At 53.7% G+C, this 23062-nt stretch overlaps 1 protein-coding gene across 1 annotated transcript; it reads right to left on the bottom strand.

Annotated features, from left to right (window-relative positions):
- ANPEP (alanyl aminopeptidase, membrane) lies at positions 1-22408 on the bottom strand. Its single transcript, XM_072799935.1, has 21 exons — positions 22269-22408; positions 14442-15291; positions 13747-13889; positions 13494-13633; positions 12948-13074; positions 12711-12865; positions 12375-12488; positions 12125-12268; positions 11905-11970; positions 11694-11759; positions 10012-10187; positions 9666-9745; positions 8322-8455; positions 8136-8191; positions 7167-7314; positions 3987-4078; positions 3135-3245; positions 2844-3011; positions 1887-2027; positions 1389-1470; positions 1-616 (listed from the first exon to the last, which is right to left on the bottom strand). The coding sequence occupies exons 2-21, from the start codon at positions 15059-15061 to the stop codon at positions 464-466; spliced, it is 2916 nt and encodes a 971-aa protein (XP_072656036.1). The 5' UTR covers positions 15062-15291; positions 22269-22408; the 3' UTR covers positions 1-463.
- Positions 22409-23062: the final 654 nt, after the last annotated feature.

The following is a 23062-nucleotide window of genomic DNA, read 5'->3' on the forward strand; positions in this document are numbered from 1 at the left end:
TTGATCTAGAAATCCTTTATTTACATTTTCTCTTAGAAAAAAAAATATATAGATCTTGTCCCCTGTTGATTCTTCAGGTTCAGGATCTCTATGGAAAGGTGAGAGAGGGCACAGGGCTGCTCCCCTAAGGCCATCCATCGTCCATCAAGGGCTTCTGCTCATCTGGCCCTAGAGCTGGGCTTCCCTGAGATCAGCCCCAGGGCCCTGGGTGACAGACACCAGGCCAGTCCTGGGGTAGGGGTTGGCATGAGGGGCAGCGGCTTGGGAGGTGCTTGGACAGTCTGGCCATTGGGAACTGGACTGGCCCCCATGGGCAGAGTGGAGAAAACATGGGCCAGAGACTTTGTCCCTGAGGGGAGGACACCATTGCCTCAGGGTCCGACATGGGGTCCTGCTGTGGGCCACAGGGACAGGCACATACAGGCATCTCCCGTGGGGGCCAGGTGATGGTAAGGACCAAGGACTATTGGCTGTTTTCTCTGAACCACTGGAGTACTGCCTCCTTGTTTTCTTTCACCCACTTGATGTTTGCTTTGGTCTTCTCCAGGGCTTGCTCCAGAGCCCGGGTGCCTGAGCCGAAGCCCGTGTCCATGTTGTTTGCCTTGAATTGCTCCAGCTGCCGGGAAAATGAAAATTCTCAGCCCCAGACTGGTCTCTAACACAGCCTTGAGGAGAGGGCTGTCCAGTCTTCTGTCCTCCCACCCACATTAGGGCCCTTGGCAACAGAGCCACAGCCTGTTCTCCAGGAGAGGAAGGGCTGTCCTTCTTTCTCTGTAGGAGAAAGTCTTCATCTAGGGCAGAGGTGAAAACGAACAGCCTCATGCTTAAATCTGGCTCCTGGATATATCTGACCTTCATTGCATGGTTCTTTATTGAGTTGGCCCTCAGTTTTTAATTGAATTATAATCTCAGCCCAATCAAGGGAGGGGAGAGGGACAAATTAAGCAAGATACCACAAGGAAGCAATCAGCAAATTCAAAATGTGGCCATTTCTATACTAAAAATTACCTAGTTGTTTCAACAAATAAATGGTATTATTTTTTTAAATATCATAGATTAAAAGATATATTAGTACTAGTGTAGCCAGGATAATTAGGCAAGAAAATGAAATAAAAGGCATCCAGAAAGGAAGAAATAAAACTCTATTAGCAGATGACATGATTTTGCATACAGAAAATCCTAGGAATCTACCCAAGAAACTATTAAAACTAACTAATTCAGCAAGGTTGCAAGATGCAAGAGCATAGTACAAAGATCATAGTACATTTCTACACACTAGCAATGAAAAATACAAAAACTAGGGACACCCTGGTGGCTCAGTGGTTGAGCTGCCCCTTTAGATAGGGGATGGACCTCTGCGGGCTGCCCCAGAGTCCAGGGCAGCTTACCTGCTGCAGCTCAAACTCAGTGGAAAATCGTCGGGTCACTGCCTGGATGAGGTTGGAGAAGGAGAAGGAGCCGGTGCCATAGCTACAAGGCGGGGAGAGAGAAGAGCCATGAGAAACTGAGAACTAAGCTCAGTGACTGGCAGGGGACACTATATCCTTACAACCACCCTGTGACTGTTCTCATCTTATAGATGAGAGGAAATGACATGCCCTAGGGATGCGAATACAGGTCTGATGGCACTGTCCCTGCTCCTATCTCTGCAGAGAACTAGATTTTCTTCACCCCCGCCCCCACCTGAGGGTGAAAAGGGACAGCCCAGACCCTGTCTTGTCTTGCATTATTTGCCCCTCACCTGACCTCAAGCTCGGTTAATTTGTCAGCACTCCTAACTTCCAGCCCTGCAGTGTCCCATGCACACAGACACACAGACACACGTGTCTCCCTCCAAGGACACTCCAGCCTCAGTGGGCACTTCTAACATGCTCTCGCAGACTCACTCCTCAAAGAGCTTTTTCCAGTTGCTCTGAATGAAGTCCCAGGCCAGACTTTGCCCGATGACATTGCTGGCGATGCTGCTAAGAGTGGAGATGACATCTTGCTTCCGGATGAATTCAGGGTTCAGGGTGTAACTCAGGTACCTGTGAGGGCAGGATGTTGTGTTAGTGACACTTCCAAGGGCTAGAGTCATATGATTCGAGAGAGGATCCAGGACAGCAAAGGGTCCCATGCTCACCTCGCCCACACCTCTCCTGTAGCCTCTTAGTATCTCTTTACCCTACTACGGGCTGAAGACCCCTTAGTGCTACCTCCCTCTGCCTAATGGGACACTGAGTCTCCTCGGTGGGGTCATTGGCTAATGCCAAGGGTCATGCCTGACATGGACCAGGTGCCTGATAAATATCTGATGACTGACCATGAATGACTGAGTAAAGGAAGGACTCCCAGAGCCCAGAGCCCTGTACCAGGTAGAGTGGCTACTCTTGTCCTTGACATTGAGGGAGGCTCTTCACTGGAGTCTGGGAGATGGTATATGTGGCACACGGCGGGAGCCAGGAGCCCTCATCCCAGACTGTGAGGCATGCCCGGCTGCACCTCCAAAGTACTCAGGTCCAGCTGCACCAGAGTCCCTGGTGAAGTTAAACTGAGCTGCTATCAACTACAGGCCAAGAAGCCACAGCAGTTAAAAACATGAGACATGGATGCAGATCTGGGTTCAGATCTTGACTTCACCACTTACTAAAACTTCTGGATTTTGGGCAAGTTGTTTGGCTTCTCTGAGCTTCAGTGTTCTCATCTGTAAAATGGGGAACATACTGCCCCCATTGTACAAGTTTATGGGGATCCCCCGTAAATGAGAGTGTGGAGGCCCGGCTGGTTCATTGTCTCCCATGTGGAGATCCTGGTTCCCAGTGGGGAGGGAAACGTGCTCAGCCCCGTCCGGGCCCAGTCCTCACCTGTTCAGGATCCAGACCTGGGTGCTGCATGCCAGGGCTGAGCGGAGTTTGTCAGCCTCGTTTACCAGCGAAGTGTTCCTAAACTGCTCCCACACAAAGTTCCACTCCTCCTCGCCACCCTGGGCAATGGCGTTGCAGTACACGGTAGACCGCAGGTTGGGGTAGATCCTGGCGAGGGTGGGGGTGTCGGGGAGAGCAAGAGCAGGGAGGGTAGGACGAAGGTCTGATGAGGATGTGGCTATGGGTTTGTGGGACAGATGGAGGTTGGGGGAGGAGAAGGGGTACACTCACGGGTTATTTTGGGGGTTCTTCCTCCACTCTGCGAAAAGAGTTGAGACCAGGTCCTTACACTTAGGAACCCCATAAGTGCAGGCGGTGCTGACGGCATTAATCTCGTTGTACCTGTCCCAGGGGTGACACTTGGTCAGCAGGCCCATGGGTCACCTGGCCTAGACTCTGGCAAAGATTCCCCTGCTGATGCACAGCTCTGGAGAGGATGGCACGGCCCAGGCTCTGTCTGAGGCTGCAGTCCATCCCACCCACTGGGTTCCTCTGTTTGCTCTGTGCCTTGGACAGCCCAGGGACCTAGAGGGGTCAGCACAGGCTCCAGCCCCAATTTGAACATTTAGAATCTAAATGACCAAGGGGCGCATGGGTGGCTCTGTTAAACAGCCAGCTCTTGATTTCAGCTCAGGTCCTGATTTCAGGGGGTCCTGGGATCGAGCCCCACATTGGGCTCTGTGCTCAGTGGGGAATCTGCTGGGGGTTCTCTCTCTCTCTCTCTCTCTCTCCCCCTCTGTCCCTCCCCAGCTCATGTGCTCTTGCTCTCTTGCTCTCAAATATATAAATAAATCTTTAAAATAAAATAAATGACCAAGCCAGTGAGGGACCTCAGAGTTTCAGTTTGGTCTCTTATACAAAGGGCCAGATGGCCCCACAGGCCACAAAGAGCCTTAGGGCAGGCCACCTCCTACTCCTAGGAGGGGTTCTTTCCCTGCTGGTTGCCCAGGTCCAGAGATGTCTTCCAAAGGAGGATACTGCAGGGCTGTGCTCTGGACTCCTCAGTCAGGGTGGCTGGGCCGCCCATGACCTCTGGGAATGAGGAAACGAGCAAGGCCCTGAGCTTCTCAACTGCATACTCACTGTTCTGTGAGGGTCTGTGGGTGATCGGTCCAGTTTTGGGTGATTTTTTCAAAATGATTAAAGAGAGGTGTGACCTGCTTCCTCAGGTAGTTCTGGGGAGAAGAAAACACAAAGAGCTTTAAGGGTGAGACTCATGCCTGACCGCTCTGAGCCCCATGCACCCTCTGACGTGGGTGGGTAGGTGTAGAAGGGCTAACGGCACAGAAGTGAAGAGGCTGGAGGCTTGGGTATTGCCCGGGACCGGCCAGTGCGCAAAGGGTCCGGGGCTGGGCCAGCTGTCAGCTGACCGGTCTCAGGTTCTCCCTCCCTCCCTCTGCCAGTCTAACACTCCATGTGCTCATGTTACCACTTTTTCATACAGTGTTGGGTCCCACCATCCCTGCTGCCCGATGCTAAATATCACATGTGTATTGTGGGAGCAGCCTCTGCAGAAAATAAAATCCACCCAGGAGCTTCCCTAAACTATGATTTTCAAGTTGGTGAGTTCACCCCTTATTTTTCTTCTTCTACCTAGTGTTTCTATAAGTCTGCACACTGCTCTTTGTCCCTGACACTGGAATGTAAGCCTTGCTTCACATGATCAAAACCCCTTGCAGACTCTGGTGCAACGGTGTAGATCGCCACGTGTGCCAATCGGCATCCACGTCCAAATGTTAAAGGAATAAACTTCCAAGAACAAAGGAAATAGGAAGGAAAACCGGAGTGGATGAGGGCCCTGCGCAGACAAGGAGCTGGAAGGTGGAGAGAGAGGGATGGAAGAGCAGAGTGGCATGGCCTGCAGCACAGCACCTGCCAAGGGGTACATGGAACTGGAAGTGAGATTGGCCAAGACAGGGCTCAGGGTCAGAGGGACAGGGCTGCAGTGGGCAGGGGTGAGGCAGGGGTGGACACAGAGCTAAGGAGTCAAAGTCTGTAGCAGGAGCAATTAAACCCCCCAAGCTCCCACTTCTCTTCTGGCAGCAGGCAGCACCCTGCCCTCCCCACCCTCACCATGGGTGAGGCCCAATGTGTGGGGACTCAGAACTGGCAGTCACCAGACACAGGGGAAGGGTTGGCAGACTGCAGAGAGGCCCAGAGGTGAAAGTTTATATCCCGAATGCAGAGATCTCCAGTTTCTTCCCTGACCCTCAATCCCAAAGAATGAGCATCACCAGCTTTGTTATATAAGATAGAAGATGACTCTCTGGTCTCAGAGAAATACACTCATAGATACTAAATTTTTTTCTTTTTCTTTTTTTAGTAATCTCTATATTCAATGTGAGGCTCGAACTCACAACCCCAAGATCAAGAGTTGTGTGGTTTTCTAACTGAGCCAGCCAGGTGCCCAGTGGCTACTAATATTTGAGGGTCCCCATGAGGAATCACTTGGCTACCCAGTCATCCCACCTCCCCAACGAGACCTGCAGGTGACACATGTGACCTTTGCACGGAACTTCCAATGGCTTTTTATTGCCTCACCTTCAAATCCGAAGGGGGCAGCATAGCCTCTGATGTGGTCTCTCCAAAGACCAAAAACACCAGAAGACTCAGGAAACAAGTCAATGGAAAAAAAAGAAAGCTTTGTAAAAGCCTGAGACGAATACCTTCTGAATGTCCAGAGAAGATTTGCATAAGATGCTAGAACCAGGACCAGGACTTGGAAGTTTAAACGCGTGACAGAAGAAATGCCAGCAGTCTGTAGCAGAGAGGTGGCCTGCCAGGCGGAGAGGTGGTGCATCACAGAGGGCAGAACAGAAAGTCAGCGAGCTGGAAGCTGGAAGTCAGAGGACAATCAGAGGGCCAACACAAGAACAGTAAGTTGGATTAACAGGGGCCTGGGAAGGAGAGAACCCAACAGCAAGGAGGGGAGGGATGTCTTAGGAAGCAATGCTAAAAGGTCCAGATGGAAAGGGGAGGAGGAGGAGAAAGACTCATGCAAAGGCCCACTAGGATTGAGAAAAGAGCCCACAGGATTCTAGAAGGGAGAGAACAGCCACATTCAAATAACCAGGAATGAGCAAGACTCTGAGCTTCTCAATAGCAACACAAGAGGCTGGGAGTCCGTAGAGCAAGGCCTGAAAATCTCTGAGGAACAATTTCCAACCTAGAACCTTCCAAACCCAGGTAAATTCTGGGTCCAGGGGCACCTGAGTGGCTCAGTAGTTGAGCATTCGCCTTCAGCTCAAGTCATGATCCCGAGGTTCTGGGATCGAGTCCCACATGGGGCTCCCAGCAAGGAGCCTGCTTCTCCCTCTCCCTATGTCTCTGCCTCTCTTTCTGTGTCTCTCATGAATAAATAAATAAAATCTTAAAGGAAAATAAAAATTTTTTAAGTAAAAATGATCTCTTCAAGGGGCACCTGGGTGGCTCAGACTGTTAAGTGCCTCATTATTTATTTCTTTTCTTTTCTTTCTTTCTTTTTTTTTTTTTTTTTTTTTGGATACTTGTTTGATTTCAGCTCAGGTCATGATTTCAGGGTGGTGAGATTGAGCCCCACGTTAGGCTCCATTCTGGGCGCAGAGTCCAGATTTGGTTAAGATTCTCCCTCTCCCTCTGCCCCCCACCCAATCTCACCCATTAGGTCACTTTCTCTCTCTCTCTCAAAAAACAAACAAAAAGATCTCTTCAAGTATCATCTAAGGGCTGTGTACTATTCCATGAAATGGATCTTGTAGTTTACTTAACCAATCCCCAGCTGTTGGACATTTAAGGTCTTAGGTGCCTTTTTTTTTTTTTTTTTTTTTTTTTTTTTCGGTGAACCTGCCGAGTTTCCCTCTGGTCTCCCCCATGGGAGCCTCAACATATGTGCTCCCTGCTGCCACCCCAAGCTCACAGCTGTTAATACCTGCACCTCCCACCTGCACCTCCCTCATTTCACAGAGGGGTTCACTGGGGCTGATGAGAGTTGGCCAAAGCCATACAGCTGGTAAAAGTGGGGCCCTCCAACTCCCAGCTCAGTGGCTTTTTCTGTGCTCCTGACAGTGCTAATTTCCAAAACAACAAACCCCGCTAGAAGTCTGGGTCCTTTCTTTGTCCTCCCCAACCTGTTCAGTTTGTCAATCCCTGCTCCCTTCATCCCACAGCCCTCTCGCCTCTCTGAAGGGTCCCACCACCCCAGACCATGTTTCTGTTAACCCCCTAATGATGCAATTCCAGGCAATGAGTCAAGTGGTCCTTGGATCCTGCCATGACCTCCTGTACCTTCATGGGGCCGTAGACCTCAGAGCGGTCGAACATGAGCTTGAAGTAGCTCAGGCTGCTCAGGGCGGCCTCCCAGGGCATGTACTCTGTCTCTTGGTTCAGGAAGAGGGTGCTGTTCAGCGCCAGAGTGACAGGGACGATTTGGGCACTGGGGACAAACAGAGAGGCTCAAGTAAGTCAGCCACACTAACGGAACCCTGACCCGTTCGTGGAACCTGAGGTCGTGGAGCCCCAGCTGCGCCAGCTCTGGGGTTCACTGTGGATGAGCTGGGGGACATGGACGCTGGCCACTACCACAAACAAGGCCAGCTCAGGCCCTGCCCTCAGCCGCTGCCAATCACGTTCCCTTGCGTATTATCCCCATTTTACAAACAGGAAACTGAGGCTCAGAGAGGTCATGTGATTTGCCTAAGGCCACAGAGCTGAGATTCCTAAGTACAAAAAGTCTATGCTCCTTATTCGGCCCACCTCTTCTCTGATTTTCTTGGCTCTCCGTCCCTTCCTTCCCCCTCCTTCTCAGGCTGTGTGTGCACATTTGGTTCATAAATGTCCACGTCTCTGGGGACATCACTTAAATCAGAGGGCTGAGCACCTGCTGGGGATGCAGTAGGTACAGCATCTCCTGTCCTGGCCTGCTCAGATTTTTTTTTTTTTTTTAGCACTTAGCATGGCTGCCTGGCACCCTGTGAAGCTTCAGAAAAAGCCTGGTGCTGTGCAGCACAGCATGGTGCTAGAGGTAGACAGGCCTGCGTCTGGCCCTCAGGGGCTACTTCTGTGTGACCTTAGGTAAAGCACTCAAACTAAGTCTCAGATGCCTTATCTGGGGGTGTGCAGCAGCTCAGGGAGCCTGCTGCCCTGTGCCCCGGATGGTAAGGCCAACAGGAAGAGTGCTGCTCTTGTTATGGGGCACCTCTTGCTAATGTCACCAGGCCTGAGTTGGGCTGTGCCCAAGAGGGAAAGGGTACTCACCTGGCCAGGTCGAAGGTGTCATGGATGACCTGAGCCCGGTTGATGACAGGGATGACCTAGAAGGGGCAACAGAGGATGTGACCTCAGGTTGGCGGTGGGGGCAGGCCCGGCTGTCTGGTGCACCATCCTTGGCCCGGGCCTGGTAGGAGGACAACTGGGTGGGGGCGGGGGGGGGCAGACACCCACCGACAGGTCTGTCTGCAGCTGAGTATGGATCTTCTTCCAGTTGTTCTGGTCATAGTTCACCAGGTAGTAGCCCGTCACATTGAGGTTCAGCAGGACCCACTCATCACCGGTGGTTTTGAACAGGTCATTCTGGACTGTGGGGAGAGACCAGCACTGGATGGTGCTGCTCAGAAGGCCACAGGCTGACCCTTGGCCTTGGTGAGAGCAGCCTCCCATGTAGCCTCTGGCACTGTCTGGCCCTGAAGCCCTGGGTGATGCCGAGGAGTGGGGAGGAGAAGAAGCACAGGACTGCCGGTGACTTCAGATGGACCTAGTGCCATCTCTGCCCCTCACTGCCCACCCTGCCTCCCATAGGATCCACATGGCTGGGTCAGTGACAGCCACCCAGATATCTCCATCCGCACTCCCCAGGCTACTGCTCCTCCTCCCCAGCTCATAACAGCAACATCATCCCCCAGTCACTGAGGAGGAGGCTCAGGCAATGCCTCCCAGCCAGTCAACCCCTCAGTGTTGCCCCTCTCTTCCCTCCCTTCCAGCCTTTCTCCGGGCAGCCAGAGGAAGTCCTTCCATAGAGGTGGTCCTTGCCCACTTCCCACCTTCCCTGGCTTCTCCTGGCCTGAAGACACAGCCACTGTGTCCTGCAGCCTGCAGGGACCTCAGGAACCAGCCTTACCTTGAGGGCACACCTCTGCCCAAGTCACAGGCCTTACTTCTCTCCTGCCTCTATGCCTTGCACTTACTATTATCTCTGCCACCATGGGCCTGGCCAACTCCTTCTCTTCCTCTAAGACTCTGCTCACCTCCTCCAGGAAGCCTTCTCTCACCTCTCCATGAAGCCAAATCTTTCTTATTCCTGGCTTCCTGCCCCATGCCCCGGAAGCTGTACATGCCTCGGTTAAAGCATTCAACATGGCTCTGGAAAGTTCTAACTGCTTATCTTCCTTCTCTTCACCTGCAGTTCTGGCCTAGGCCAAGGATGAATTACCTTGAGCTTGGCGTCCTCAGTAACTGGCAGAGCAGGGCTGTTCATACTTTGTGCCAGGTACTGTTTTAAACATTTCATGTAGATTCTCTTCTTTAGTCCTCACACAACTCACACAACTAGATATTGTTCTCAGCCCCATTTTATAGATGAGGAAATGGAGACCAGAGAGGGATAATAACTTGCCAAGAGTCACACAGCAGATTAAAACTTAGGACCAAAGCAGTTGGCTCCATTAATTGAATGAAATGATGAAGGAAGCCATCACTGAGACCTGTCTTGACCCTCAGAATGTGGGCCAGGAGATGTGGGCCCAGGAATATGGGGTGGAACTTCTGTCCCCTAGGGCAGGGCTGGATTACCTTTTGCATTGTCTGGCATCCAGTAGTGTGCCTGCTGTGTGCCACTTTTGACAGAAGAGATGGGTATAATCCACAGGTAGCTGCAACAAGAGCCCCCAAACCAAGTGGTGAGAGATAGCAGCTCCTGGACATGGTCAGTGATGAGCAGCCCAGGTCCCGCTCCCCATTTCTGCCCAGCTCCAGCACAAAACACTCCCATCTTCCCAGCCAGAGAGGGAGAGCCTGGCTCCAGCCCCTGGGGCTGGGGCCACCGCAGGCCAGGACCTGCAATGGTTAAGGGGTGCCATGGCAACTGCCCCTCAGAGCCCTCACTGGGACGCCTGGGTCAGCGACCCTGTCTGCTCACTTGAACTTTGAGGGGCGGGTGACGTTGGACTGAGGGTCAAGAAGGAAGTGCTTCTGGGAGAGGGTGCCTGTGGTGGTGTCCACAGTGACGACGGGGAAGCCCATCTGCAGGATCCAGCGGTCCATGATGGCGTTCACTGTGTAAGGCAGGTTGATGGCTGTCTGATTGCCTAAAGCCTGGGGCAGAGCAAGATATAGCGGCCATCAGCGGACCACCCCTCCTACCTCGCCCATCCTCAGCAGCCTCCGTACACCTGGCACCACCCTGCAGGGAGGCAAGAGGGAGGTGGTCCTCAGCCAGGCTCTGCCTCTCCTTGGCTGCCAATGGTTGGGTAGGCTGAGAACTTCCAGGTGTTTGGTGCGTTGCACTTCGGTTAAGCAAATCTAAGCCCCCCCACTCCCTGCTTCTGTGGCCTAACGGGAGGTGGGTATGGGAGGGGGGCGTCCAGCATGAACAACCCCGGAGGAGGAGAGGGGAGAGGAACAGGCAGGGTGCAGAGTGAGGGAGAGGATGAGAGTGTGGGTGGTCTGGGCATAGGCTTAGTGTGGTTGCTATAGTCTTCTCAGGTCTTTTTTTCATCTTTTCCCATGTACATACGTTGCTTTTATAATAACAGCAAAAAGCCAACAACATCTGTTAATAACTGAGAAAATAAAGACAGGAAAGAGGAAGAAGAGTGTCAGAAGGGCAGAAGCTGAGCAGGGAGGGGAGCTGGGGGCTGCTGCAGAGAGAGGGGGCTCAGGGACAGAGCAGGTAGAAGGGAGGGGTGGAGCTAGAGGGGCACGTGGTTTGGAGGAGGGCTCAGCTTTGCAGGAAGGAAGGAGAGGGAGACTGAGGCAGGCCAGGAAGACAGTGGAGCCAGGATGTGGAGGGAAGGGACAAAGGCAGTGAGGTAGGTGCCCCTGTCAGCAAGTTGTGGGAGGTTCCGGGAGGGGGGATGTAGGGGTGGGGGTGGACCAGCCTCCTGGCAGATAGAAGTTGGGCTGCAGACCAGCCAGTGGGGGGCACTAGAGGCCATCTGTGATCCCATGACAAGGCCCTGGGTCTCCCCTCCCTGCTGGGACTGGGCTCGGGATTCTGGAGGGGTCCATCAGGCTGTTGGAAGGAAGGGGAAGTGATGGGAAGATGGGAGGATGCAGACTCCAGCCCTAAGAAAGGCAGGGAGGGGAGAGTGGAGGTGGGGAAGGTCAGAGGGTCTGCCCAGACAGGGCTGCGTGGGGTCTGAGTGGACAAGAATACAAAGCAGGGCTGGGTGGCAAGGTCAAAGTTGGTGCTGGGGGTGCCGGAGTGTGCACAGTCATGCCTGGGAGGGACCCATCGGGGCACAGGGCAGCCAGGAGTGCTGAGTAAGTAGAATGACTAACTCCAAAGTTCGAGGCAGAAGAGGCTTAGGAACTTTGCAGGCTGGTTGATGAGGGCAATCCTTGGCTCGCATCATGGAGCTCACTACAGTGGGGGGCGAGTTGCCTGCCAGGGATCCTGACCCTTGGTCTCCTAACACCTCCTTCATGGAGCTGTATCATTGCACCCATTTTACAGATGAGCAACCGAGGCTTCAAATGACCTGTCTGGGCTGGTAACCAGTGGAGCTGGACACATTCTCTCCCACATGTGCTGCCCCTGGGGACTTACAGCATCTCAGGACCCCAATAAAACAGCTCTAGGGGGCTGGCTTTACTGACCCACTGCAGGTGGTTCCACAGGTCCAGGTAGATGGTGTTTTGGTAGGCAAAGGTATGAAGGTAGGACTGTGGAAAGACAGGCCACAGTGAGCACAGAACCGGTGCTCCCCAGCCTTTCCCACTGAGCCCCTGTGGTGGGGGGCGGGGCTCGGGGACACAGGGCAGGGGCCGGGGGCAACCCACACCCCCATGGCTGGCCAAGGGTACTCACTGCCACACCCTTCTTGAACAGGTCCTCAGTCAGGAAGCTGGAGAGCATCCTGAGAACAGAAGCTCCCTGGGGAAGGGCAGGGATCTCAGAAAGCAGTGCTGTGCCAGCAGGACCCCGTGTCCCCCCTTGGCCAGGGCGGGTGCTCCCAGAGCCCTGGTTGGGGTGGCTTCTGTGGGCTGAGTCCCTGCTCCCTCTGCCTGCCTCCCCATTGTCTCAGTACCTTGCTGTAGGAGATGGAGTCGAACACCTCACTGATCTGGGCCGGGGTGTTGACCTCGCTGGCAGGCGAGGACAGAGGGTGGGAAGAGGCCAGCGCATCTACCGCCATCACACGGTATACTTCATTCAGCACTATGAGGTCTTTCTGCAAATCCCCAGTGGCCATGAGGAGGGACCAACCTGGTGGGGGGTGACCACCGACCCTGCACACAGGGGCCCCCCCTTCCCCCTCCACTAGGCAGCTGGCTCACCAGATTCCAGGTAGGCTCTGCATAGTCAGCGCCCAGGTACTCCACGTAGGAGGCAAAGCCCTCATTCAGCCACAGGTCATTCCACCATTCCAAGGTCACCAGATTCCCAAACCACTGTTGGGGAGGGAAGGTCAACCCAGTTAGCCACTCTGGCTCTGTGACCCAGAACTCCCCTTCAGTGAGCGTCCCCCATGTGCCAGGTGCTGGGCAGGACTCCCCTCTGCTGTTAGTCCAGGGTGGGGTCCAGATACCCAGGACAGAGTGAGGACTTGTGCCCTCTCCTCCCAGAGCCCCCCTGCTCACTTCCCAGCACTCTCTGGGATGGGGGGGTGCTACCTGGTGGGCCAGCTCATGAGCAATCACAGTGACCACGCGCTCCTTGTTGCCGATGGAGGAAGACTGCGGGTCATACAACAGCGCACTCTCCCGGTAGGTCACCAGCCCCCAGTTCTCCATGGCACCAGCATTGAAGTCAGGTAAGGCAATCTGGTCTGGGAGGGCAAGGCCATTGGCAGGATGGCCTCTGGGGAGGAAGCCCCATCCTCTGCCCCCACCCCAAGGCCCCTCACTCACCAGATTTATTGAGGGGGTAGGGTGTGTCATAATGTCTGGAAAAGAAGTCTAGGATGGGGCCTGTCACCCTCAGGGCATAATTTCCATGGCCTTGGTCCATCGCACTTGGCCGAGCCCAGATCCGGATCTGCAAAGACAAGGAAGGTAGGTCAGAGGTCCCTCCTGGGTTCTGGTGCAGATGGGCTGAGCCCCAGGGGCCCAGTAGGCTAGTGAGGGCATCAACTGAGTTAAACTGAGAGCTGTGGGCAGCAGAGGAAAAGGCTGGTGGTCTCTGAGGGGCTTTGAGTCTTAGGGAGGAGGCTTTGGGAATAATAGCAGTCATGGCCACCATATGTCTGGCACCCACATGTTAGGAACACCCCTCATGAGGAGAGACCCATTTTTCAGATGCAAAGACTGAGGGTTAGCATTTAAGACACTTGTCCAAGATCACTCAGAGCTGGGATTCAAACAAATCTGGGGCTTAGATGAAAATGAATTAAAACAAGACTATCTCTCCGGCCAGGACCAATCCCAGGGGAAGGACAGGTGGGCCCAGCTTCTTACCAGGACATTACTGGGCGTGTTCTCCTGCACATTCTTAAACTCGCTAACGATGTAGGCCAGCAGGTAAGTAGACATGATAGGCGTGGTTTCAAACTCAGTGACATTCCAGTTGGGTTCTTCGGTAAAAGGGACACTGGGACCTAGGCATGGAGCATTTGAGCACATAGAGATGCCTCCTCTCCCTTGCCCTGCCTCCTAGCCCTGGAGGTGCCTCCTTCCTAAGGGTGTGTGGCTCCGGGACAGACCCACTCACCTCTGGGCAGCATGTTAGACAGGGCCACAAGGTTGCTGGGGTGGATGAGGGTGATGTTGAACGTGGCCTTCATGGCTGGCTCGTCAAAGCACGGGAAGGATTTCCGGGCATCTGCAGCCTGCATCTGTGTTGTGGCCAGCACCCTGTCCAAACCAGGATATTAGAGCGGGTGCCGGTGGAACGCCTGCACCCGTGAGGGTGAGCAAGGTGGGGTGGGGGATTTAGGGTGTGTTGCTGGGCATGTGGGAGAAGGGGTGCATGAAAGTCCGGTCTGGCCTCATCCCTGCCCTCCCAACTTCCAACTTCTGGATCCCGACAGGCCGCTCCTTTGAGAGATCAGAGTCAAAGTCCTGGCAGGGTAATACAGGTCTCCCTGTATTAGCCGGGAGACCTTGGGCAAGTTTTTCTCCTGTGAGCCCCAGTTTTCCTATCTGTTCAGAGGCTCTTTTACCACTTTCCCCTGACTCCCTATTGCGGGGAATGGGGGCCCCCAGGAGAGGGCTGCTTTCTAGGTAGCCGCTCCACCAGTACCTGTGGACGCAGTCATGAACCAGCAAAAGCCTCCAGGAAGTTCAAAGGCCTGCCAGTCCAAGCCCTCCCTCCCTCGGCCCCCAGGATCCAGCTCTGCCTCAGCATCTAGGACCTGCCCACCCCCCACCTCCCTACCCCCAGGTGCAGACCCAGCCACAACTCACTTTTTGACACCATTCTCTGTATACTCGCTGCGGTAGAAGCCCGCCAGGTCGTCGGCCAGCTCCCCCTCAAACTTACTGTCCATCTCATATTGGCTGTTGACCTGCAGTGGCTCCCGCAGGTGCACCACCAGGTACTCGGTGACCTCCACCAGCTCGGTCCTGTCAATGGCAGGAGCCTGGGAACCCCCCACGCCCCGCAGGGCCACCCGCTGCCCCTGGATGTTGGTGTAGTTCAGCTTCTTGCTGTGGATGATGATCATGCTGGTGGACTCCTTGCACGTGAAGCGAACTGTGCTGGAGCCTTTGAAGGTGTACAGGCCATTACTGTTAGGGGTGAGGTATGGCCTCAGCGTCACGTTGTAGGAGCTCGGAATCAGAGTCTTGGGCAGGCGGTAATGGTTCCAAGGTTTGCTTTGGTCCAAGGTGGTAGCCGCGGTGGTGCTGGGGTTTGTGGGGCTCACCGGGGAGCTCACCGGGGAGCTCACTGGGGAGCTCTCAGCGTTCTTGTTTTTCTCCTGGGCATACACCACAGACAGAGCGATGATGGTGGACACGGCCGCAATGCCCAGGACGATGGCCAGGATGCCCAGAGCCTTGGAAATGTAGAAGCCCTTGGCCATGGTGAGGGCAGGGGCGGGGAAGCTGGGGGAGGTTCAGGACGGCGAGAAGCAAGCGAGCCTCGGCCAGACTTATATCCCTGGGAGGGAGAAGGAGGAGCCCCACAGCCCACAGACTGGGCAAAAAATTAACCAGGGCTCACACAGGCAAAGGTCAGTGGATGGGGCAGGGGCACCCTGTGCTCAGGTTCCGGAGAGGGAGGAGATCCAGACACAGCGCGCCGGGGTGCCTGCTGGGGAGCAAACGGCGTCCGGTCATAGGCTGCAGGAAGAGGGTGCAGGGAGAAGGAGCAGCGGGGCCGGGTAGCAGTGAGCCTGCATGCTGTGACAGTGGGGACAGAAGCAGATCAGATGAGGTCAGAGTCAAGGAAGGACTTCCCAGGAGTGGGAGGTGGGAGATGCAGAGGAGAGTCAGTTTCTGGTTTGAGTCAGGTGTGTCTCGGGTCACCCCTATGGTTTGGATCCTGGCAGGACACCCAGGGCTCCTCAGTGGCACGGTCCTAGCCTCCCTTGCGATCTTCCAGGGCAGGAGGTCTCTCCTTCTCATCGCTTCTTGCCAAAAACTTCTATCCCAACTCTCCAGCATATTGAGGAGGAAGAAGATGTTTTGCCTTTTTTTTTTTTTTTTAAGAGAGGAGGCTGGTGGAGGTTTACCCTCTTCCCAGCTGTGAGCTTAGGCAGGTAATTTTACCTTGCTGAGAGCTCTCTCCTCATAAATAGAAAATAGGACTCACCTTTCAGCTTTGTTGCACAGATTTAACAAGAAAATATATTAAACACTACAGAGCAGAACCCAAACACCATTCCCTTCTTCCTTACTCAGAGCATGGCACGGCCTCTTTTCCTATCCTTAGTAGCAATGAAGTTACTACTTATCATACGTAATAAAATAATGTTCAATATCACTCTTCTTATCTAGCAGCCCAGTGTCTCAGACATTGACTTCTATGTCCAATTCTGCCCCCATCCCCTCATCTCACCATGTCCTTGGTCAAAACCACTCTCCTTGTTTATGCAGATACTATCCCCTCATGGACTCGCCACTTCCACTCAGGCCCCCTCAAACCTGTTTGTCACAAGAACTGGATCACTTTTCATCATAGCTTGCTTGCTGGGGCACCTGGCTGGCTCAGTCAGTGGAACATGCTGCCCTTGATCTCAGGGTCATGAGTTCAAGCCCCATGTTGTGGGTAGAGAGGACTTAAAAATAAAATCTTTAAAAAACTCCAAAACTTCCCATTTTGCTCACAAAATCCAGATTAAATCTTCTAAAGGTCCCACAAATTCAGGTGACATCAGCCTGCTCCCTTCCCAGCCTCATCTTCACCACATTCCCTTCACAGTGGTCCAGCCACTCTGGTCTTCAGCCCTTCTGCTACAGGCCCTTTGCACATGCTGGCCCAATGCCTGGATCATCTTCTCCTCCTTCTTTTTCTAGTTATTTCCTATTCATCCTTTAAGTCTTTCTCAGAGAAGCCACCTCAACCTTCCTGACCAGGTCAAGTCCCTATTGGTTCCAGTAGTCCCACAAACCTCTTCATCAAAGCTCTATAACTCAGTTGTTAGTTTTCCGTTTGGTCTGTGTGGTAAAGACTTGAGTCCTGTCTCTCTCTCAGCAACTGCTGTCCTCATGAAAGCTGGCCTTTGGCTACTTCCTGGTATGCCTGGCACATAGCAGGTGCTCAATACATATTTGTTGAACGCACACATGCATGAATTGATTCAGGAGTCACTGCTTATTTGAAGTCTTTCTAGTCCATTTCCATCCCTGTCCCTGTCCCCACTCTGGCCCTGAGAGAAATGCCTGCCTGAACCTTCCTGCCCCTTCTCTGAACCTTCCTCCAAACATGCAGACAAGCAGTGCTCTTATTCAGGCCAAATGTATCTCAGGGCTCACATATGCCTGTTCCATCAGCTTGTAAGCTCCTTAAGAACCTCATTCATCTACCACTCCCTGCCTTGGCTTGGGTCAGCCTTCCCCTGAGCCTGAGAGAATGCTTCGTAGATGAAAGCTCACATGAATTGAATGGACACCTACATTGATTTATTCATGCATAACTACAAGAATGAAGGACTGCCACCTGTCATCTAGCCAGCGGAGGTGAGGGTCTGAGTGCGGGATCTTCAGGGGAATCCTTCGTGCCCATCTTTCAGATTGGGGGTGTTCTGAGCCCTTGACATGTATTTCTTTACTTCTCTCTAGAGACCTACCTTTGGAGCCCTGGTCTGGACAGTGTGTACTTCCCACTGTGGGGGCCAAAAGCCACCCTCCTCAGGCCTGGGCTGATGGCCAAGACCCACTAATAGGAAGCCAAGTGCCCAAGAAAAGGCTTCAGCTAGGGCGCGGTGACAGAGGGAACAGTGGCTCCCATGGGTGATGTGGCATGTGCTCCCAGGCTCCTACTATCGAGGCCAGGATTTGCCTAAGGAGGACATCTTTCTAGTAACCCTGTAGGCTGGCACCGAGTGCTACACGTCCCCCTAAACCAAGTTTAAATCTGACCCTGACTGGGCCTGCAGCCCCCCACCTCTGAGGCAGAAAGACCCACAAGCCCACTTGGCCTAATCCCTTCTCCAAACAAAGAAAGAGGCCCTGCCTGGCCCACTATGATCTCTTCCTGTTTGTTTTGGACATGGACCACACGCCCAGCTGGCTACAATCTTCACTATTTTGGAAAGAGCCTCTGGTTTTCAAAGTTGGTACAGCAGGCGGCTTATTGCCTTGTAATGAGGGGTCCCTGCTCCAGGCACCATGCCAGCTCAGGCTGGGGGCACAGGGAGAGGCATGCTCCATAGCCCATGGAGCTATGGCCCAAGCCTGGCCATCTTCACACCCCCCGAGCAGTGATGGCTGTCCCCAAGCTCACCACATACCTCAGTTGAAGAATTTTCCTTTCCTGATCAAACTCAATCTCTGGCTCCTCACTGCCTGTAGAATGAAATCTCAGTCTTGAGTCTGAAGACCTTCTGTGAACTTGACCGTCTGGCCTCTCCTCTTTCCAATGCCTATTGTGGCTCCAACTGCAGTCATTTCCCTACACTTGCTGGGCCTTTTCACTCACCCTGTTTCTGCTACTAGGAATGCCTTTCCTCTCCCTCCTGTCAAACTCCTACTCATCCTTCAAAACCCAGCTCAAATGTCACTGCCTTCTTGTGCATGGGGACCGGGACCTCTCGCCTTTCTGTGCTTCCCTGGCCTCTGGTCCACATCTCTATCACAGCATTCACGGATAGACCATCTATGTGTTCAAAAGCCTGACACTGGACCCAAGCACCTTAAAGGAAGACCCTAATTTTGTAGGCCTCCTCCATTTCCAACACAGGGCAGGAGTCTAGCAAATACTGGCTAAATGAATGAGCATACAATCCTTGCCATGGCTTCTAGGTCTGACATGGTACAGCTCTCCAAGATTCTCTGGTCTCATCTCAAGCTTTTTCCCCCTATCACCCTCTGGGCTCTGCCCACTGGCCTCTTTCTGTTCCTCAAGCTCACCACATTCTCCCCCTTCCAGCCGCATATCGCAATCCCCTCCCCACCTGCAACAGCTCTGGGAGGCTTCTGTGTTTCCCTCACCTATCCCCCTGGAGGCCCACTGCAGTGATGCTGTCCCAGGACAGTCCTCCCAGCACTCCCAAGACTCTGAGCATCATGGGGATAGTATCCCCTACACGAGGGAAGCACCTAGTACACAGCAGGCAGGTACCACATGCTTGTGAAATGGATGCATCAAAAAGAAAATGAGCCAGTGGTTGAAAGATGGAACTCACCCATAGTTCAGACACTTGATTCTCGGGGAAGATTCCACCCCCCACCCCACCCACATACCTCATACTCCTTGGGCTCTTGGATCACCTTCATGAGTTTTGCCATACCTGTGATACTCTTGTATATTATTCACTTAATATTTTTCTTGTGTTTTTAAAGATTTTATTTATTTGTTTGTTTGAAAAAGAGAGCGCACACATGTATAGGAGCAAGGGAAGAAGAGAGAAGCAAAGGTGGAAGGAGAGGGAGGGAGATTCTCAAGCAGACTCCACACTGAGCATGGAGCCCAACATGGGGCTCCATCTCACAACCCTGAGATCATGACCTGAGCCGAAATCAAGAGTCAGATTCTCAACTGAGTCCCCCAGGCACCCCAATATTTTTCTTCAAATCAATCGCTTCTTATTCTCTTGACCCATAATTACCAGGAACTCATGATTAGTTGTGTGAAGCTATCGTTTTTTTCCTGGGTACAACTTAATTAATGATTATTGATTTAAAAACTATTCATCTAGGTGGCCTCTCAAATCATCTTGCACTCACTTTGGAAATCACTGCTCCACCCTGTCTGGTTCTGGGGGTGGCGCCCCCCATGGGCTGTCTTTGGAATGGGACCCTTCTGCAGGTGAGCAAAATGTGTGTCCTTTTACTGTTCATCTCTTGATGAGGGAGAAGCTGCGGATCTCCAGCCTCATTGCAACCAAAGCAGCCTTTCTATGGGTTTATATGTTTCTGTCTATGTTTTGGTTTAGAGAACAAAAGTTCTTCTAAATTAAAAAAAAAAAATTAAGGTTGACAACTTGGAGAATATTAAAGGCATAGATAGCCACACATGTAGGAGACATCAGCTGAACAAGAAAAGTCTCAGAGGTAGGGGGTACAAACTACTTTTTATTCTAACATGGGAAGACCAGGAGCCTGGGAGGGAGTGTGGTGGGGAGAGCCCAGGAATAGCAGTCGGGTGTGATCCAGGCTCCCTCCCAGCTTACCTCCCCTGGGTAAGCTGCTACTTAACACTCAGTTTCCCCTTGTCACCTGTAGGGTCAGGCAGGCTGGGTCCTAAAGTCTGAAGCCCAAATGTCTGTCCCGAAGGAATCATGTGGGGGAGGCAGGGACGAGGCTAGGGCCCCAGCATAGGGCACACCCTGGCCCCTCCAGCCCCTGGCCTACTCCCAAGCTTCTGAGGCCTCCATCTGCAGCTGCATGAGGCTGGGTGTGGGCCAGCCCCCAGGGTGCTTCCTCTGGGAGCATCAGATACTGTCTGTCCTGTGAGAACTCAGAAGGCCCTGATGGGAAGTTAGCTCCTGCAGTGGATTTTCTAACCCAACGAAGAGCACTCAGGAGGGAAAGAGCAGAGAGGCCCTGGTGGGATGGGGGTGGAGGGTGGGGAGTACACCAGCTGAGGAGGGACCATTCTGGGCTGTGGATCTTGCCTGACAGCTCCCATCTGTGTAAGTGAGCATCTATTATGGGCCCCACCAGGATAATCACCACCAATGGGCTGCTGAGGAAACCAAAGCAAAAGGAGATTAAGTGACTTGCTCAAGGTCACACAGCTAGTTAGTGGCAGCTTCTGTAGGCTTAACTATACATGCACCTTCCCAAAATCATAAAACACTCTCCCAACCCATCCTGCATCTTCTCCTGGTTGGAGGAGACAAACACCTTTTAGCACAACAGAAGAAGAGTAAGTCACAAAGGCAGATCTGGGCAGGATGAAAGGTCTGATCACCTTTTAGGGGAACTGTATGTCCCTTGTGAATTTTTATTTTATTTTATTTTATTTTATTTTTGAGAGAGTGAGAGTGAGCACGCATGCACATGCTTACAGGGGCCCTTACACACACCCCTTACAGGGGTGAAGTAGAGGCAGAGGGAAAGAGAGAGAATCCCAAGCAGGCCTCAAGCTCAGCATAAAGCTCACGGGGCTTAATCACACATTAAGAGATCTCACATGAGATCATGATCTGAGCTGAAATCAAGAGTCAGACGCTGAACTGACTGAGCCACCCAGGTGCCCCCTCTTTCTGAATGTTATAGGTACATTAAGGGTCATGGAGCTGAAGCAGCTGTTGTAGTGAATGACCAAGATGCTGAAAATCTGATGCAAGCCAGCTTGGGGGCTCTGCAAGTGTGCTATGAGCCCCATGCCTCCAGACCAGGACTGGAAGCCAGGGGTGGCTCTAGGAACAAGAAGTGGAACTTCTTGGCAGCAGGGCAGTGCTGGGGGCTGCTACCAGGCACAGGCCTGTGGAAGACCCCAGCTATACTTCCATGGCTGCAGCTGGGGCCACTGTGGGGTCTTTGATGATACCTGCAGTGGGGCCCAGGCAGGTGGTGATGGCTGTCAGTATGGATGACAGCACCAAGGGGCCTCGGTGTGAGCAGCTGGCCCACTGTCCCTGCCATCCCTCTCAGACTGTCCAAGAGCACCCAGCAAGGGGTCCTGGACCTTCCACCAGAGCCACAAGCTGAGGAACTATGCCCAATTCCACTCCCCTGGCCCCTTCCAATGTGGGGACCCCTGCTATCGCCTCAGAATGCTTAGCAATAAAACTTCAAGCAGAAGGGCTGGAAGACCTGACTAGGGGTGTGGGAGTGGTAAGGAGCTGGGCCCCTGGCCCCCAGCGGCTGGGGTGGGTGGTGGGAATCCAGAGTGGAGCTGGGTGGCCTCACACAGTTGGGCCTGTTCCCCATGTGCGAAATGGAAGCAGCTCAACCTTCTTCCACGATGGTCTAGTCTTAGACTCCAAGACTCCATAGGAAAGTGGGCTAGTAGGCCACAAGATCACCGTGGGCTGTCTGCCAAAAGAATTCCTCACACTTCTGGTGGTGACGCCTCGGAAGGAGCAGCAGGCACCTGGTCCCGCGGCAAAGACGGCAAAAAGAAGCCCCTGAAGCAGCCCGAGAAGCTGGCCAAGGAGGGGGGTCAAGATAAAGCACTCAGGCAGGAACAGAAACAGGAGCAGGAGAAACTCCTACCACCCCCACCCCGCCCCGCCCCGGGCTCCCCCAGGGGAAGGGGAAGCCCCCCCCCCCCCCATAGGTGCAATGAAGAACTCTGGCATCAGAAGCCCTTCCCGTGCCTGGGGCAGTGGGCGATGCTTCATTCCATTCCTGGGGAAACATCTGGGTTCCCTACCACAACATCTGTTGCCACCTACATCTAGAACGAAGTGTTGCCTTGGAACCTTGTACACTTAGGAATAAACTTTTGTAAAAAGAAGAGGAGGAGGAGAGGCGGGAGAGGAGAAGAGAGAAGTTTTCGCTCTCCCTGGGCCTCAGTGTACACGTCTGAGAAGGGGGCGCCGGCAGCAGACGTGGGGTGCTCTGCTTGCGCTTGCGTCCTTGTCCCCCGCTCGCTCGGGCTGCCGCCCCCGCGGCCCCGCAGCCGCCCCGCAGCCGCCCCGCAGCCGCCCCGCAGCCCCTCCACGCCCCACTTGCCTGCAGCCGCAGAGGCGCCCGACCCAGGCCGCTGGGAGCTTCTCCCCGACTACGCCGCGCGCCGCGCGCCCGGCGGCCACCGACACTGCCCCTCCAGGGCCTGACTCCTCCTTTCCCCGGCTTTTTAAAGGGAAGTAACCTGACCCGACCACTACTCCTCAGGGTTAACCCCTTTCAGGCCGCGCGCCCGCAGCTCCGCCGGGACCCGTGCCCCCCCAGCCCTCCCATTCCCCGGAGCCCCCCGCGGGTGGGGAGCCGCTCCGCCGGGCCCGGCCGCGCCGCCTGGAAGCGCGCTTGGGTCCCCGATCCCTTGCGCACCCCCCACCGCGCTGCCCAGCGAGCCCAGCTGGGGCCCAAAGCCCCAGCGCCCCGCCCCTCCACATCTGGACAGCACGTGCCCCTGAGGGAGGGGCGCAGCGCTTCGCCCTGGGAGTTGAGGGTGGGGGTGGGGGCAGAGCACCACTCCAGAAAGCCGACTGGCGTCCCCTGAACATGAGTGTTCCAGATAACGGAATCATTCATGCCACCACAGAATTGAACTTCGGTAACACCTTCATCATCAAGAAGGCAGAGACGCAGCAGGACTTAGCTAAATAAATAAATACATACGTACATAAATTAAAAAAAAAAAAAAAAAAGACCAGAGCCAGAACTATGCATGTGCTTCTCCTTCAGATTCTGCTTCCAGGCGTTGTGCAACCAAGGGCAGGGCACTCTTCTTCCAGGGGCGTTGTTCTGCTGGGCAGTACCAGATCACACTCTCTTCCTTCCCTCTGGCTGCTGTAACAAATTAG

The sequence above is a fragment of the Canis lupus genome, chromosome 2 (assembly GCF_048164855.1).
Source record: "Canis lupus baileyi chromosome 2, mCanLup2.hap1, whole genome shotgun sequence".
NCBI lineage: Eukaryota > Metazoa > Chordata > Mammalia > Carnivora > Canidae > Canis > Canis lupus.